Genomic DNA, 15,931 nt, shown 5'->3' with positions numbered 1-15,931 from the left:
GACACCCTATGTTCCCCTTCCTCATTTCAGCCACATTTTGCTTAAACAACTTCTTTCCTCCTCTCTCAGGTTAAAACCACAGCTTGGAGGACTTCCACCTCTGACCTGCCCCTTAAATATATTTGCTTCTCTTAAAGAAATGTTCCTCTTTGAGGGAAAAAGGCCATTTCTCATGGTGGGTGGGTTTTGTTTTTGTTTTTTTTTGTATCAGCACTAGCAAATAAAATAATAATCCCCCAAACAAAACACAACACACATCACATCACCCCCAACACAACTAACAAGGACCCACAACAAAACAACAGCCACAGAGAAGTGGTGGTTAAAACAAATTTCCCAGTATAGGTCTAATTATTTAGACAATTAAAAACCTTTTATTCTTAGTGGTTTAGTTATTGGTTCTCTCTAAGAAACATGGAAAAGTGGCCAAAACTGAATGAACCTTATCATCGGGCAAGAGAATGCATGGCAAAGGATGATGAAACTTGAGGTTGGTAAAGCTTGAATAAGATTTGTACAGCTAATAAAACAATAATCTTCTTATCTCCTCCATAAATGGAATTTCTTTTATTGAGAGGATTAGCAGGTTTTTTTTACCATAAATTGTTCATCTGCCTCACTCCAGCACATCTGACCTACATGAACAAAAGAACAAGTGAGATTTCTGCAAGGTTACCTCTTCTCTGGCCAAGTCATGAGTATAACACAGCAGAAGTCATGCTGCATGATTCAGCTGTATGAATCACCTCCACCTTTTCATGGCCAGCATATTACTCACTACAGGAGAGATTCTTCTGTGAGTGACAAACTGAGCTGCAGAAATTCCCCTGCACAGCTGCCTCTTGCTACTGCTCTGAGCACAACAGGTTCATTGGGTTTCTCAGCTCAGTGACTATTATTTCAACAGATGGGAGTATCTGGTGCTGCAAAACTGGAGGCTCTTCCATGCTGCAGGATATTGCTCCTGCTAAATATGAAGCCATCCTGCAAGATAAAGTCAGCTTCTCCATCCAGATGCTGCAAAAATCTAATGGAGATTCTGAAAAGTAGCAAGTTTGGGCTAGTTAAAAAACCAAACAAATAACAACAACAACAAAAAAAAACCAACCAAAGCCAGCTTAAGTAAGCAAAGCTCCTTGCTCTCTGGAAAACATCAACTGCTCAATAACATTTGAGATTGAACATCTACAGAACCTGATTGTTAAAACCAAGGGCTACTAATTACACCAGCTCTGATACATTCCAATCCATTTTCCTAATCAGAAAACTTACTTCCTGGTTCCTTAATTCTCCATCTGCAAGTGAGAATACTTGGAATTTTATCTATTTTATCTATAACAACACTTCGAGGTTTTTCAGCAACTCCAGGTGTACAGAACGGACACACTGCCAGGGAGATGCTGCTGCAGCACCCAGCCTGTCCAGCTGGTTTCCCATTCTGCAAGGACAATTGGGCTGTTTACTCCATCAGAGCTGCTACAACCAGAGGCTTCTCCTTGATTCAGCAACAACAGAAATTCCACATGGGGACAATTAAACACATCACAAGAACACTGATATTATGAGAAGGTGCTCTGTGCTTTCAGGAATTGACATGAACAAAGCAAAAATCAACCTGAATTCTAGATGGAGAACAGATTGGAGCCAAACTCAATGGCTGCACATGCATTTTAGAAGCAATGGCAATGAGGGGAAAAAAAGGGGAGAGGTTTACTATTTGGCAAAAAAATTTAAATGTGCAATATTTATACTGCAGTTAGTGCAGAGAGCAGCTAAGTTGTCGTGCCTCACACTGGCATCAACTGAGGCTCATCTGTAGGACCTACAACAAACACAAGAGTCAAGACTCAACAAAAGAAGTCAATAAATACAGTTACTTCAAGGAGGGTTGGACAGCACAGTCTCAGAAATCTCCCAAGGGGGAAATTTTAATTCTGCTGGCATTTGCAAGGAGAAGGTGCTTATTGACACTTAGTCATATTAATGGGGGAAATTTTCACGAAAAGCTCTTGCACACAAAGCTGGTACCACTGTAAATATGGGGATGGAAAACACACACTCTTCCAGCAACTGAGCACTGACTGGAAGCTTTGCTTGGCCAGTTTCTGGACCTTGGCAGCCTGTGTGTTAGCCAAGTGTTTGATAAACTGTGGTAGTCTTCTTCTTTAGCATCTCTTTGCCAAGGAAGAATTCTCTGCTCAAGACCACACTGTCACGGTTGTCTGCACGCCAGCACACGATTAGATAACATCTTCCAAAGCAAACAGGCTGTTCAGCACATGAAAGATCAGAACTGAGTAGATTATTTAAGGCTTTTGGTAGAATCATCCCTAGAAAATATTAAGGGAAGAACTGTCCAACCATAAAGCATATACATTAGTCTATGAACAAAAAAAAACATTAAAGATGCAAGGTTGGTGCAGACCTCTGCCTCAAAACCTGCAACTTCATTCAGTATCAAAGCTTAGTCATGCTAAGCAGCAGCAAACAGCATCAGTAAAATTTGAGACAAAAGAGTGCACATGTACAGCACCTTCAGAGGAGAATGAGACTAGATCACTGTACACCTGAAAACATGTCCTAGATTTTATTTTTTTTTTTTTTGAGAAAAACAAAGAATTTGGATACTTCACCTCTCTAGGTTCTTCTGGGAATTCCAGCCAAAGTAATTATTCAATAACAAATCAGTATCACACTTACATCTGTATTACAAGTGCCTCAATCTTTAGCTGTACTGATTAATTCTTCAAATCTGCTGAAGAAAATCATCATCTCTTCGTTGCTCCTCAGATAGGCTGGGCTATTTATCAGCATAATTACAAGGTCCATCTTACTGTATTACCTGCCTTGGATTAATGCTGCACCTTCTACCAACGCATTATAGCTGTTATTTATTTTCATTTGAGAAATTGCTCATTGTCTAGTTATCCTTATGAAGGGGAAATATCTTCATGTGACTTCCAACAGAAAGGAGGATCAGAGAGAATACAAAACTGCTGTTCCCTGTTAGCATTAAAAGGGTCAAGAAGGAGAAACAGAAAGCTTGTCCATATTCCAGCTGCATAAGAACCTGCAGCTGCCACTGACCTCTGGTGAAACAGCAGCATTCCCTTCGTCTGAGTCAAGGGAAAAGCAAACACAAGTAATTGAACGTAACCCCAAAGGGCACATAATGACCTCAGGTGTCTTACTACTGTTTCACTTATTTAGAAACTTTTTAAAGAGTTTAGTTGCCTTCACAAGGGGCTGTTAGAAGGACAAAGGCAAGGCCTAACCTATGTCTGTAACACAGGTTATCAGCAGCACCTCAGTGAGCCCCAGGTTTGCTGGCTCAGAGTCTCTCAGGGCTGACACTGAAGCCCACAGCAGGGTCACTGTGCTGGAACAGCACTATGGCATCTGGGAAGCTCCTCTTTAATGCTTACTCTAGATGAAGACAGACAGTGAGCAGAAATCAAAAGACATCCATGTCTTTTTCTCCAGCAGAACTATTGGATCCTGCAGATTTCACAGACACAATCTTATCTGCAAATAAAAATAACTGCCAACTACAGAAAATGCCAACAGAAGTTATAAAGCAGACCTTTCTAGCCATCAGGGTATTTTTGGTAGTCATGCTGTTGTTTGGTTCCCTCCTTATAGCCTGTCTGTGGAGTCTTATGACTGTGCAACAGTCTCTCCCCACAAACCAAGCTCATGTGGCTAAGGAGAAGAATTTAAACAAAGAAACCCAGCAACTCTCCCAGCAAGTCAAGCTTTCTGCCACTGAACAGCTGGCAGCATCTAGAGGGGCAGCTACACTCCTTTTCCTCCAGCTTTCTTCACTTGACTCTAATCTGAGAACAGTTAAACTTTAAACCTCAGAACATCTTTGTAAATGAGCCATTGTACAAGCAGAGAATTAAAGTGGAAAGCAAAAACCACAAGCATCTAGTGTGCTTTTGCCCTCTAGACCTCAGAAGTTTAGTCTACTAAACCTCTCAAAGGCAACTGCAGGGCAGTGACTGACCTCCAACCCATCCATCCCAAACAATTCCTATTAGCAGGGTGCTCGCTGGAGCTGAGTAACGAGTTTACAGATTGACAGAGATCCTGCTCCAATGGGATTAATGCTCCAAAGCAATACAGTCAAAACAGTGAAACTATTTCTACTATTTCCCTTTGCTGCCTGGCTCACGTCCACGTCGTTTTTTCCTGCATTAAGATAATGGCCCCATCCACATTACTTTACATTACAGTCTTCAGATAAAAATGTGATCATTAATGCCAAATTGTCCCAGTCCTACCTTGCTTCTGAGGAGAACAGTGCATGTGAGCATAACTGAAGAGGGAATATGTAGAATTAATCATATAAGAACATGTTGCTTAGAGTAAGAAGCATGAGTTTAAATTCTCTGCCACTGTGTCAGTGATGTCTGGAATTCTCTATTAGAAAGAAACAAGATATTCATTAACTAATTGCTTATATAACAAAGATCATTACATAAAATTATCGTCTAGAGGCACTGAAAGAAGAATTTTAATTATCCAGGTGAACTTCAAAGCAGAACTGCACTTCATGATTTCTGTGGTTGCCTTCTCAACTTCACCAGTTCCTGATCTACAGGCACTGTACAGTTAGTAACATGTTGATTAGCCTGACCCAATTTTGGATTAGAAAAGACAATTCAAAGCAGCAGCTGATCAAAACTGAGAGGCTGGTTGGACGGGTTCATGGATGACAAACCAACAGTGCCAGTGCTGTGAGCCAGCTGCCATTTCCAGGGCAGCCATACAAACCTTTGTTTTTTGAAAGGATGAGACTCTCCAAATGCTGCAACTAAAAAGCTTTGCCTTCAGTACTAAGCAATTGCTCCCCTTTTCCAGAGGCCAAACAGAAAAAAGAGTGTTTCCAAGCCTGACTGCCAGATGCTAAGAGCACAGTGCCTACAACAAGGTCGCCTACATAGGTGGAAAAGCAGCAATAAGCTGGAGAGCTCCAAGCCCCATGCCGAGTGTCAGCTTTGTGTAAGAACTGCCCAGCACTGAAGGGTCAGTGCTCTTGAAAATTGGCAACTTCAAGGAGTCCCCATTGCCACCTGCAGCAAGAGCTGCTGCTCCAGAGCCTGAACACACTGAGCTGTGCCACTGCAGGCCTGGCACCCCCTTCCATCTCCCAGGAGCGGCCAAACCACACACCACAAGTGGCAAAGAGATGGCTCCCTGCAGCCAACATCCTTCTCCCAAGCTTCACAGGAGAATCGTGGCTCCCTGCAGTCAGCATCCTTCTTCCAAGCCTCATGGGAGAACAATGTCTCACTGCAGACAATATCCTTCTCCCAAGCCTCATGTCAGTTCTGAACCTAAACAGAATTAAAGTGAGATATGCTGTAAGCATATCCTAAACCCTAAACACAGTCCTTGCTGATATCAGAGAACTACTTCTACAGGACCAAGAGTTCATTTGAGCAAATCTCCCCAAGCACCACATGTATCGTAAAATCTTTAATATCTGTTCCACCACTGAAGGAACGTTCCCTTCACACAGCCAGAAGGTTCCCTACTAAAAAACTTCCCCCTACACGAAAAGCTTTATTGGAGAAGAAAATGGAAGGGACAATAGCCTAGACTTCAGCTGTCAATGCTATTTGTGCCTTCCTGCTGACCTGCACAAGGGCTGGACAGAGGGGTGGATACTCATGGGAGAACAGGGCAGGGGAGAAGGAAGGAATTCTGTGCTTTCTTTTGCTCTTTTAACTTCAACTTCCATCCCCATCGCTTCTCAGAAACAGCCTCTTCCCATTTTAACCCTAAAGCTTGATGTTCCCCATCCTATCAAAGTCACAGAAACATTTTTATGCTGACTGGACCATACTGTCACAACAAAAAACCCGACCTTGAAGTGAACCCCTCTTGCAGACACACAAAAAAAATCCTCTTTTTTCCCTGCAGGTCTCCTGGGAGTGATCCGAGAGCAGTAGGTCTCTCCACCTTTAAACTATCAGTAGCACTGAAACTTTCACAGGGAGGATGCCCACACTGCTGGCTGCTGTGTGGAGAGCCTGGGGATGAGCACAGAGCTGGCCAGGCTTAGGCAGCAGTTTGGTGACAACTGGGTGAAAATGAGCCTGCAGTGAGCTCTGGGTCACTCAGGACACACTGCTGGCAGCATCTAAGCCAGGCAACTTCGAAGTAGACTTAGCATTTCTGAGCTGCAGTGCAGTCTGCAGTGCAGTCCCCACTGTAAATATACCCAAAGTCTTTGCAATCAACATTTTAATTCAGACATAAGGAAAAAAAAAAACCACAAAACCCAGCAGTTTTAACCAGAGCAAGCAAGGTACAGGAAGTCCAAGTAACATGAAAGGGATTGCAATTCCTGCAACTGCAATGTTTCTGTAACCCTTTTGTTCTCTTTTATCTCATGTTTCTGGCCCACACTTTCCAGATGCTGCAGCTTAAATAAGGCTAATCAAAGTCTTGCCTAAGTCAATGGAATGCTTTCTGCTGATTTATGGAAGCCAAAATTTTGCTTTTTCATTGCTACTGAAATATGAATAAGAAACAAGAAGCTCACTACAACTTTAATTTCTTTGCATAGTCTTACACTGAACGTGCACCATATAATAAAAGACAGTTGAGCCAGATATGAGTTCATACCAATGCAAGTGTAAATCCTATATGTTAAAAAATATGTTCTTAAGTTAAAAAAAAAAAAAAAGAAGAAGAAAAAAGGAATAACCAGATTTACTACTTCAAAATAATACAGGAAACATGTCCCAGTGCAGGCAAAACTGCTCATCTGAATCATTCCTCTGAATTACTCACTGTTTCATCTCTAAATCCAGTATGAAACTGCTAGGGAAAAGCTTCTTAAATTAAGAAGAATCTCTTGCTGCCAACACAAAAGCATTTGTAAAAACTATACATGATCTCACCTGGTAACAAACTAACAGGGAAATAAAAAATAATCATAACCTCTTGCAAATCAAAGTAGTTTTATTTCCAGATATTTCCACTGGCTTCAATGTTTGATTCAGAATCAAACAGAACAGAGATTCAAAGTTTGACCTCCAATTTGTAAATCCTTTTTACCCTGTTCCATTCTTTCAATACTAAGAACAATCAGATTAGAAACTAATTTTCTCTGTACCTTTGTCCTTTAAATAAACTGCTGAATAACACTGTATTACGCCTGTGAGCTCTTTCAGATGATCTGTGAAAAGCATACTTAAAATTCCTCTTTCAAACTTAATTTGCAGTGATTTTCTTGCAGTAATATGAGAATAAATGAAAAAGATAATTGATTTCAAAAGTAAGCAATTACACACAATGACTTTTCTACAGCAGTTGTCTAATTAAGAGACTATGAGCCCAACCTTAGATTTAAGCACTGTTTATCAAGTAATCATATGATATGCAAGATGCACAACTTTTTGTGTTCTGTTACATTGCAGATGCACCAAAACACTTGCTACAAACTTTTAACCCTTTGCAAAAATTTATACCTGCACTCACGATTTGAATCTGAAGGAAAGAAACAGCTACTGTTGAACTGCGTAAAAATATCTGAAGGTTATCAGCACTGATAAATAACATTTATGGCAAGACTGATCTAAAAAGTGACACTGGACTAAAAATAACTTGACAAAATTAACAATGAAAGATTTTTTATGAATATGAAACATGCATATGCACAGATGTCAGTTATATAACCCATTTCTTATATCATTAAAGAGTAAACACCAGCCTATTCTTTCAGCTTATCAAAACACAGTAAAAAGCAGGCACAATTCCTCTCCCATATTTCTCTCTCCTAATTAACAGATTTTTTTTTAACTGCAAGTCTTTTACTACTGCAGCAGAATCTCATCTGCCTCCTTATTCTGAATGGCTACATTCAAGTGCCTATTGCTCCCAAAGGCTTTTCTAAGAAGCATCTGTAACAAAAGAACTGAAGGCTCATACCTTAACCTCTTGGTTGGCAAAAATCTCCACATCAACCCCACAGGCAACCAGAGTGGAAACATCACAGTCCATGCTACGGGCTGGCATCCCCCGCCTTTGAACACAGAGTTAGGCAAGCTCAGAGTAACAAACGGTTGGAAGGAAAAAAAAAAAAAAATAAATAAAAAAATCTTCAGTTCAGTACTGCAATTGAACAGTCCAAAATTCTGTCTCAATGACTGCAAGCTTCTGGCACGAGCTCTTTGCACTAAACTGAGTTGCTCCTTGCCTTTCCCCTGTACACCCACCAACTGAGCAGGCACAGCATAGTAACAGCGCTATTCCATCTCTCATGGCAATGACATCACCACAAAGACTGACATAAGCTAAATCTATTTTTTCAACCCTTTTATCTCTAGGCAGCACGGTGGATCAAATTGAACATGATTATGTGCTAAATCTGAACTCGGACTAAATCAATTCAAGCAGCGTTCACTGTCAACTGAGTCATAGCTGTTGTTTCAGCTGAGTGCTTATGTTGGCAAAAAAAAAGATCGCCTGACACCGAAAGCTCTGCTCTGAGTGTAAATTAACCCAGCATTTAAAGCCACCAAGCTCAAGGTAGCATTCGCTACTTTATTGTACTTTAAAATCTACAGCAGGGCACTAATGAAAAAAAAACAACAAACAAATCAACAAAACCCTCAGCATTCTGGTTTTAATAGCTTTAAGTATTCTTTTTTAATAAGGCATGCTCCATAACCCCACACACGGGATTAGAGAACATCTAGTCCTATCATCAGGAGTGATCAACACACTGCAAATTTGATCCCAGCGCTTCGACATACACGTTGCACTATGACTCATCCCCAGGAAGATCAGAGGCATGTCGGTGTGTGATTTGGAAGTCAATACCCCTTCAAAGAACAGAACATGAAAATTTCCTTGAAATTAGGGCTCCGCACTAGGCAGCCTCTATACCATCCATCCTTGGGGTTAACCCTTCACAAATATAACAGTGTTCAACTGAAAGAAACAGATATGAGTAAATTGAAGAGGCTTCACACCTGCTGACTCGGGTGTTTATTCTTTCCAAGTTTATTTTTTTAATTATAGAAATAAAATATCTACAAATTTGGGACTTCTAAAGTGATCTTTATCCCAGACTGGCACCATTATTTCTCCTCTACCGTTTCACTCTTGTGATCCATAATTACCCGTAATTTTTGTAGGCCTAGAATTGACATTTATGGATAAATCAGATTAACAGGCAGAATTAAAACATGTAACTATTGATATGAACCTAGGAACAGCTGATAGCTCAGTCTAAGAGACTGCTCTGTTTAACTCCATTGACAGATATACTTATAACATCTATATTTGATGTTAGGAAGAAATTCTTTACAGTGAGGGTGGTGAGACACTGGCACAGGTTGCCAAGAAAAGCTGGTAACACTTCCATCCCTGGAAGTGTTCAAGGCCAGGCTGGGTGAGGCTTGGAGCAACCTATTCTAGTCCTGCCCATGGCAGGGGTTTGGAACAAGATGGTCTTTAAGGTCCCTTCCAACCAAACCACTCTTTGATTCTGGTGTTGCAGGTTGTACCCCGTTCTGTGATGCTGCACATAGTTTGCTACTGACACTTAAATCAGGTTGTCTAAAACTCCCTCAGTCACATACATTGAGCCACAGTCAGTTCAGGTTGCAAACTGACATACCCTTGATGAAATTCAAAATGAACACACACAGGGAAAATACATGAAGTTTTTTGCACCAAAACTGTGCATTCAGAGATCTAAAAGCAGACGTGGCTCCAGATAAGCCTCCAGCCAACCCAGCTTCTTGCCTTATTCTTCTGCCAGCACTGTAAATTTGTTAAGTGCTGGGAATTCCAGATTAGCTGATGACAGGCCACCCTCTGACCAGTTACACACTCTTTATCCCTGCCAGCAGGTGGTGAGGTTAGATGCTGATACAGAAAAGCCAAGATGTCTTATCAGAACATTGTTTTCTAAGTTCTATTAAATCATTTTCCCACTTTCTAACTTACATTTATAGTAATCTCCTCATCAGTAATCACAAGGATCCAAACCCAGGTCAGAAACATATCCCAGCACTAAAGATTTTACAGACCCAGACTACACTAACCAACAGAAATGGCAGCACAAGGCAGTAAACAAATCCATATTGTGTATTATTATCAATTGCTTTGTACACTGGTTACTTAATCACTCTCAAGATCTCTCATAAACCATAGGAAACCACCTTTTAGAAAGAATCTGAAGTTAATATTTTTATGCATGTTTAGAGGAACTTTTATTCATATATTCAAATATAATACATATGTGATAACAGAGGAAAAAGCCATAAAGATGCCTGAGTGAAGGTCTATGCAGACAGCAATGGAAAAATCACGGCACCAGAAAACTGAGAATGTAGTAAGTAGTTATCAAAGAGCTGGGAGGAAACAGTGAAAGCAAAGATGAGTCATATGCATCTGAGCCTACTGAAAGTTTTAGCAGTAATGGACCAACAGGACAAAAACGTAACAAACATTTTAAAAAGGAAAAGATCAGGAGTTAGACAATGCTGGTCACTAAGGTCTGTAAAGGCATCGACAGTGAAAGCGATATCCAGCCTGAGAGTGGTTCCACATTGATGGAAAAAAGATCTGACAATATAGAGCTACACTGGATAGTTCCATAACAATTTCTTCCCTTTTTTTCACTTTTAAAACGGTCACCTATAAATTTCAATAGCCTTAATTTTCTTACAAAAAATGGTACCTGATGTGCAAACTGACCTGTTCCACTTCATGATTATTCCTGTACTTCTACTATTCATCTCCTTTCAAAAGAGAATCATCACAATTTTTCCACTCCATATGAGTAAGGAAACCTTACTGAGATCACAATTACTGTCATTTTTTGCTTCTTCTTGCCTATTCCAAAGCATAACCTAATTCTTCCCCTTAAAAACCACTCTAGCTCACTAGGGCATTTTAGTGAGTTCTTTACAAAGATAACCTAGTTGTTTTTGCTTCTCAAAAACAAAGATTACCTAACAGAAAAACTCTACAAAGCTTTTGAGTACTTCAACTTACATCTTTCAATATATGTCATATTCTATTTGTTACTGCTCACTTCTCATTTGAAATCAAGACATAGTCCTATGTGAAATTTTTTTCAGGGCACTCTACAACTGCTTATAGCCTCATCTAATGTTAATAAAAAAAATATTGGACAATTAAAAATTAATTAATATTGACTTATTTCTACAGTTCAGGAGACTTGTTTTTCAAACAAATTTTTTAAAAAAGCATCTCAATTTCTTTTAAAAAAAAAAATCATAACTCTGGTTCTAGATGGGTCTGGCCAAATTCAGTTCACTAAACTCCCAAGAAAAAATGAAGCCATATTTCATGCATATTTAAAAGTATCAGATTTAATAAACAGAAATTGATATAGACACACGTACAGTTCAGCATGTTACTGATACTCATGGAGTAGGTTCTCCAGATCACAAACTTCTACTAATCACAGCTTTTGCACTAACATGAGTCCAAGGAAAGCCTTGTTGGCAGGTGCTAAGCCAAGGATTTGTAGATCATGTATACACCAAAAAGCTTCAGCTGACAGCTAAAGGCTAGGCAATATATATAACTAATAAATACTGACCAGTACAAACAGATTTTTTTCCCCAAGTAAAACAGTTGGTGCTGAGGACCTGACATCAACACTCTACCTATTTCAAGAGGGATTCTTTCAGGCTGCCTCTAGTAAGCCCTGTAGACTGGAAGCCAGCAGCAGCACAGTAGAAGCAGCCCTGGAGGCAGCCTTTGGTGTAGGTTCATCTGAAGGAACAACATGCAGAGAGCTCTGTGACGTGAGCCAAAGCACCAGAGGTGGAACACCTTTCCAAAGAAAATAACTTGAACCAAAATGCAAATGTGAGTGCATCCAAAAGTATACAATGCCACTGCCATCCCCTAGCAATTTTACAGTGGGTTTAAGACCACAATCACTAATTCTGAGAATGGAAAGTAGAGAGTTTTGAACAGTCACTCAGAAGTTTCACAATTAATTTCAGGTTTTGTGAATAGTAACAATTGTGCAGAGAATTAAATGGGCACTGCTCACTATGTGTGATTATTTTGGGGGGGTGAATTTAGGAGCAACTGAGACCCACTTGTATAACTAGGCTAAGCACAGAAACACTAAGTTTTCACAGTTACAGGTATAGGCATCAACAGGTTCTAGAACTCAAGAGTAATATTCCAGTTGGTATTGTTCCTTCACAAGCCCCAAAGTAACCCCATAGCATCACCACACTGATGATTAACACTTGATGATCATATCTTATACTTGGATCAGACAGAAAACTTCCCCAGTCAGAAGGAAAATAAGCCATGTTGTTCCAGACAGGGACAATCTTGTGTTCTGGATTTGTACAGAGCCTGAGATAACACAGTCCTAGTCTGCAACCTGGAGTTGTTTTTCTGCTGTACTTATGGCTGTGTCTCAGCTCAATACAGTTAAGTAGAACCACGGACTTAAGACTTTTCAAGCTCAACTGTCAAGTCATCAAAACAACTTTTGCAAAATCCCAACCTTCATTTTGCAAACAAACTACTACTGATTTAGCCTTAGGGAAACTTCACTGGCTCTGGACCTCACAGTAACATCAGCCACGTTGCGAACAAAACCAGCAGCTAAATTAAGAAGCAAGCATGATTTTTTTTGCTCACTGGATGAAGCTTGTGCTCATTATTACTAGTACTAGAGGGGTTATTTCTGTAGCAGCTCTTCTTGCAGGTGCAAACCACATTAAGTGAATGTACAAATCCAGAAAAATAAAAAGTAATCCCACATCAATGACCCTGCAAGGCCTGAACGGAACACTGCAAATAGATTCACATTATGGCTGATTCAAATGTTTTTAATGATGTGCATCTTTATTGATCTCATTCAGCCTGCTACACAAGTCAACAGTATTTAAACCACGCTCCTACCTGTTGCTAAGAACTTATTTTTACAAATACAATGTACAAATTTACAAATAATATACAAAATTCACAAATATAATTTACAATTAAAAATAATTTTAATGGAATTATAAACACTTTTAAAACTGTATAAAAATTTAGTGACATAAGAGACAGGCCTGAAAAAAAGCCCAGGGAAAAAAGCCCAGAAAAAAATGACAGTTCTTCCAGTTTCTCTGTCTGCAGCAGAAGATAAGAAAGGCCAACCAGACACATTCTTCAGGAGCAAAGTTAGCTCCTTCAAAGAGGTGTTTCACAAAGACTTAAAAGAAAATGGAATGCTGAAGACTGGGTAGGGTTCAGTTCAGCCATAGAAGGAAAATGAACAAGCATTTTTTTTCTTATGACAGTGAGAACTGGCTCTTGCTACAGTAGATTACCCCCAAAAGGATGGAAGTACCAGATAAATCCAGCCAGAGCAACACATCTGGGCCAAGAACTGGGATCTGAGGACAGGAGTTTTGCTCATCTCTATCTGTGGTGCAACTTACACTCTGCACATATTAAAGGTTGAAAAGTTGGCACTTAAAATACATCACCTGATGCTATAAGCCAGCATCTCCATGCTAGATGAATTCACTGCTACCTGGAAATAATATTCCCACTCTCAATTCCCAAACAGAATGGCCATCAAACTGTTTGGGAATATATCTTTTAGACAGTAAATTTAATTGGCATTTGCAGTAAATAATGAATGATGAACTAGCCAACAGCTACAAAACCACTGATTTTTCCAAGATGAGTTTGATCCCTAAACTAAAGTTTCTACAAATCCCAAATTGGCATCAATTGTGGAAAAAAAGGGCTTTAATTAACCCCCTCTCATAACAAATAATCAGTCCTATGGTTTGAAAACTTTTAAAGACACAGAATTTTGTCCAGATTAGAAAAGAAAGCAGAAGTTTAATTAAATTTAGAATAATCCTAGAATCAATAAATTCCTCATGCATGCAGAGACTTTAGAGCTTGGAAAATGCCTTGTCTGGCCTTGATTTTTGGAAAAGTAACTTTTCTGTAAGTGATACTTTGCTTTTCTGTGGGCAACAATTTCTGTTAGTCACACTTACAGATCTCAGAATCTGAGCGTCTAAGAAAACAAAACAAATCATTAACATTATGAAGGATTTCTCCTTCCTCAGTAAAGAGAATATCAAGCAACTCAAGGACCCACATATGCAGTGAGAATACTTCAGTGACTGCATAAACAACTGTGTCATTTAGCCCACATCACTTTGCTGTCTCATTTAGCTACATACAAGTTTCAACTGTGAGTCAGAATTGCTCAGTTATCATTCATAGTCCTTTGCTTCCAAGTATATGTGGGGAGGTGTGGGGGGTGGAAATCCATAGGTGTGTCTTCTGTCTACTCAAAATGGTTACAAATCTGTGCCAGATCCACACACAAAAAAAAGAACTGTTATGGTTCCAGACTACAAAGCCCTCTCTCTTGTAAAATGAACTGCTGCAGTTCAGAAGTCAGGATGCCCTTCATTCATTTGGTGAACTGATGGCCACCTACAGAATACACAACACACACACGAATCCCTGATAAGAGAGGAGGATCACAACCCTGCGGCGTAAGCTAAATTTATTTGCAGCCTATCTGCACAGTATCATTGATAAATTGCACAGGTTTCAGTTTTAAATTAAGAGAACTAAGCATCCCGGTACATACACTGCCAGTATAAGCAACAGAACTGGGAATTAATTCCATTGCTCCAGCATGGATCGTTAGTGCAACGATGCTATTGGGTAACCAAGCCACATGCACAGGCTTGACAAACATGATCAAGGACTTCTGGAAGACCCTTCCCTTCTGAACCACCAGCCAGAGGGCTCCAGGAGGTTCTTCAAGATTTTTAAATTAGCATTTAGTATTTGGGCAACTGTTCAATACACTCCTTGTTCAGTACATTCTATGGACTCTCAAAGAGGCATTTTGCTGACCAGGCACTTGCTGTGCAGTTTAGGAAGGGCTGAATTGCCCTCTAACCTCCAAATGCCAGCAAGGTTTCCAGCAACTAGAACAGAAGCATGTAGTGCATATGGATATATGTATGAACTGGCATTTAAATTTAATTTCATTTAATTGATCCCAAACTGAATCCTACATATTAAGTTACCATTGTGCCTCAATTTCTTCAACAGCTAGACAGGATTGGTGATAACTGCTAGTAAACACATGACAATGTTAATAAGCACGTGTAAAACAGATTTTCCCAGGTAAATTTCTAATCGATAGATTTTTATGCTGTCTTTGATTTTGTAAAAGTGATAATGACCAAAGACTAAAAAGAGGTGAAGCGCTTACATATGTTTCCTCTTGCAGAACTTGAAAACAGAATTAAACCCAGGTCATACATGGATTCTGTAAGGGACACACACACACAGGATGCCAGGCCAGTGCTCCGAGCTCTGCAGGAAACTCCAAAATTTCAGGCACCTTCTCAGTTCCCAGTGGGAAGACAGAGGTGCTCAGAGGCTGGCACAGGAACAAGACACTGAAGTAATGGATTCAATCCTTCACTAACTACCTTTGTGACCTTAGATGAAGAGCATGCAGGAACACACATTCAGAAGGGTTCAGAGCCTTTGTGTTTTATTTGGATTTTAAGTATAAGCTGGGCAGGACAAGTACCCTCCATTACTAGTTGTAATTTAATGGATGATGCCAGCTGGAATAGGTCTGTAATACTCCTGTCTAAAACTGTGATTTGCAGTTACCCACGAACTCTGTTAACAGTTTCAAAATGTATTTTTAAATCATTTCCATTTACCCTGACTTGTCTCAGACCAGTAAAGGTATTTAACATGCCTGTATGTTTTCCTTGTCATTTCAGACACCTCATCAGAGCAAAATGCCCTTGAAAGGAGAGCCTGGAATACCAATGCTCACTGCTGAGAGAGACCAACCTTATCTCTCAACTGCAGCTCTGCACAGGACACGCAGGTGAGAGATTTA

The 15,931-nt window shown here is 39.9% G+C and overlaps 1 protein-coding gene across 3 annotated transcripts in view; it reads right to left on the bottom strand.

The window, feature by feature from the left end:
• Positions 1 to 15,931, bottom strand: part of RCAN2 (regulator of calcineurin 2) — an 87,807-nt gene that overhangs the window by 35,289 nt on the left and 36,587 nt on the right. The window contains exon 1 of one of the 3 annotated variants that reach the window (XM_064650727.1): positions 7,948 to 8,333. The exons of the other annotated variants lie outside the window; for them this stretch is intronic. Coding sequence (XP_064506797.1) covers positions 7,948 to 8,034 — 87 coding nt within the window. The 5' untranslated portion in view covers positions 8,035 to 8,333. Of the gene's footprint in view, positions 1 to 7,947; positions 8,334 to 15,931 lie in introns of those variants that run through there. 3 annotated transcript variants of the gene reach the window in all.

The sequence above is a fragment of the Pseudopipra pipra genome, chromosome 3 (genome assembly GCF_036250125.1).
Source record: "Pseudopipra pipra isolate bDixPip1 chromosome 3, bDixPip1.hap1, whole genome shotgun sequence".
Taxonomy (NCBI): Eukaryota; Metazoa; Chordata; class Aves; order Passeriformes; family Pipridae; genus Pseudopipra; species Pseudopipra pipra.
Note: the sequence above shows the minus strand (reverse complement) of the source record. Positions and strands in the feature narration are given on the sequence as shown.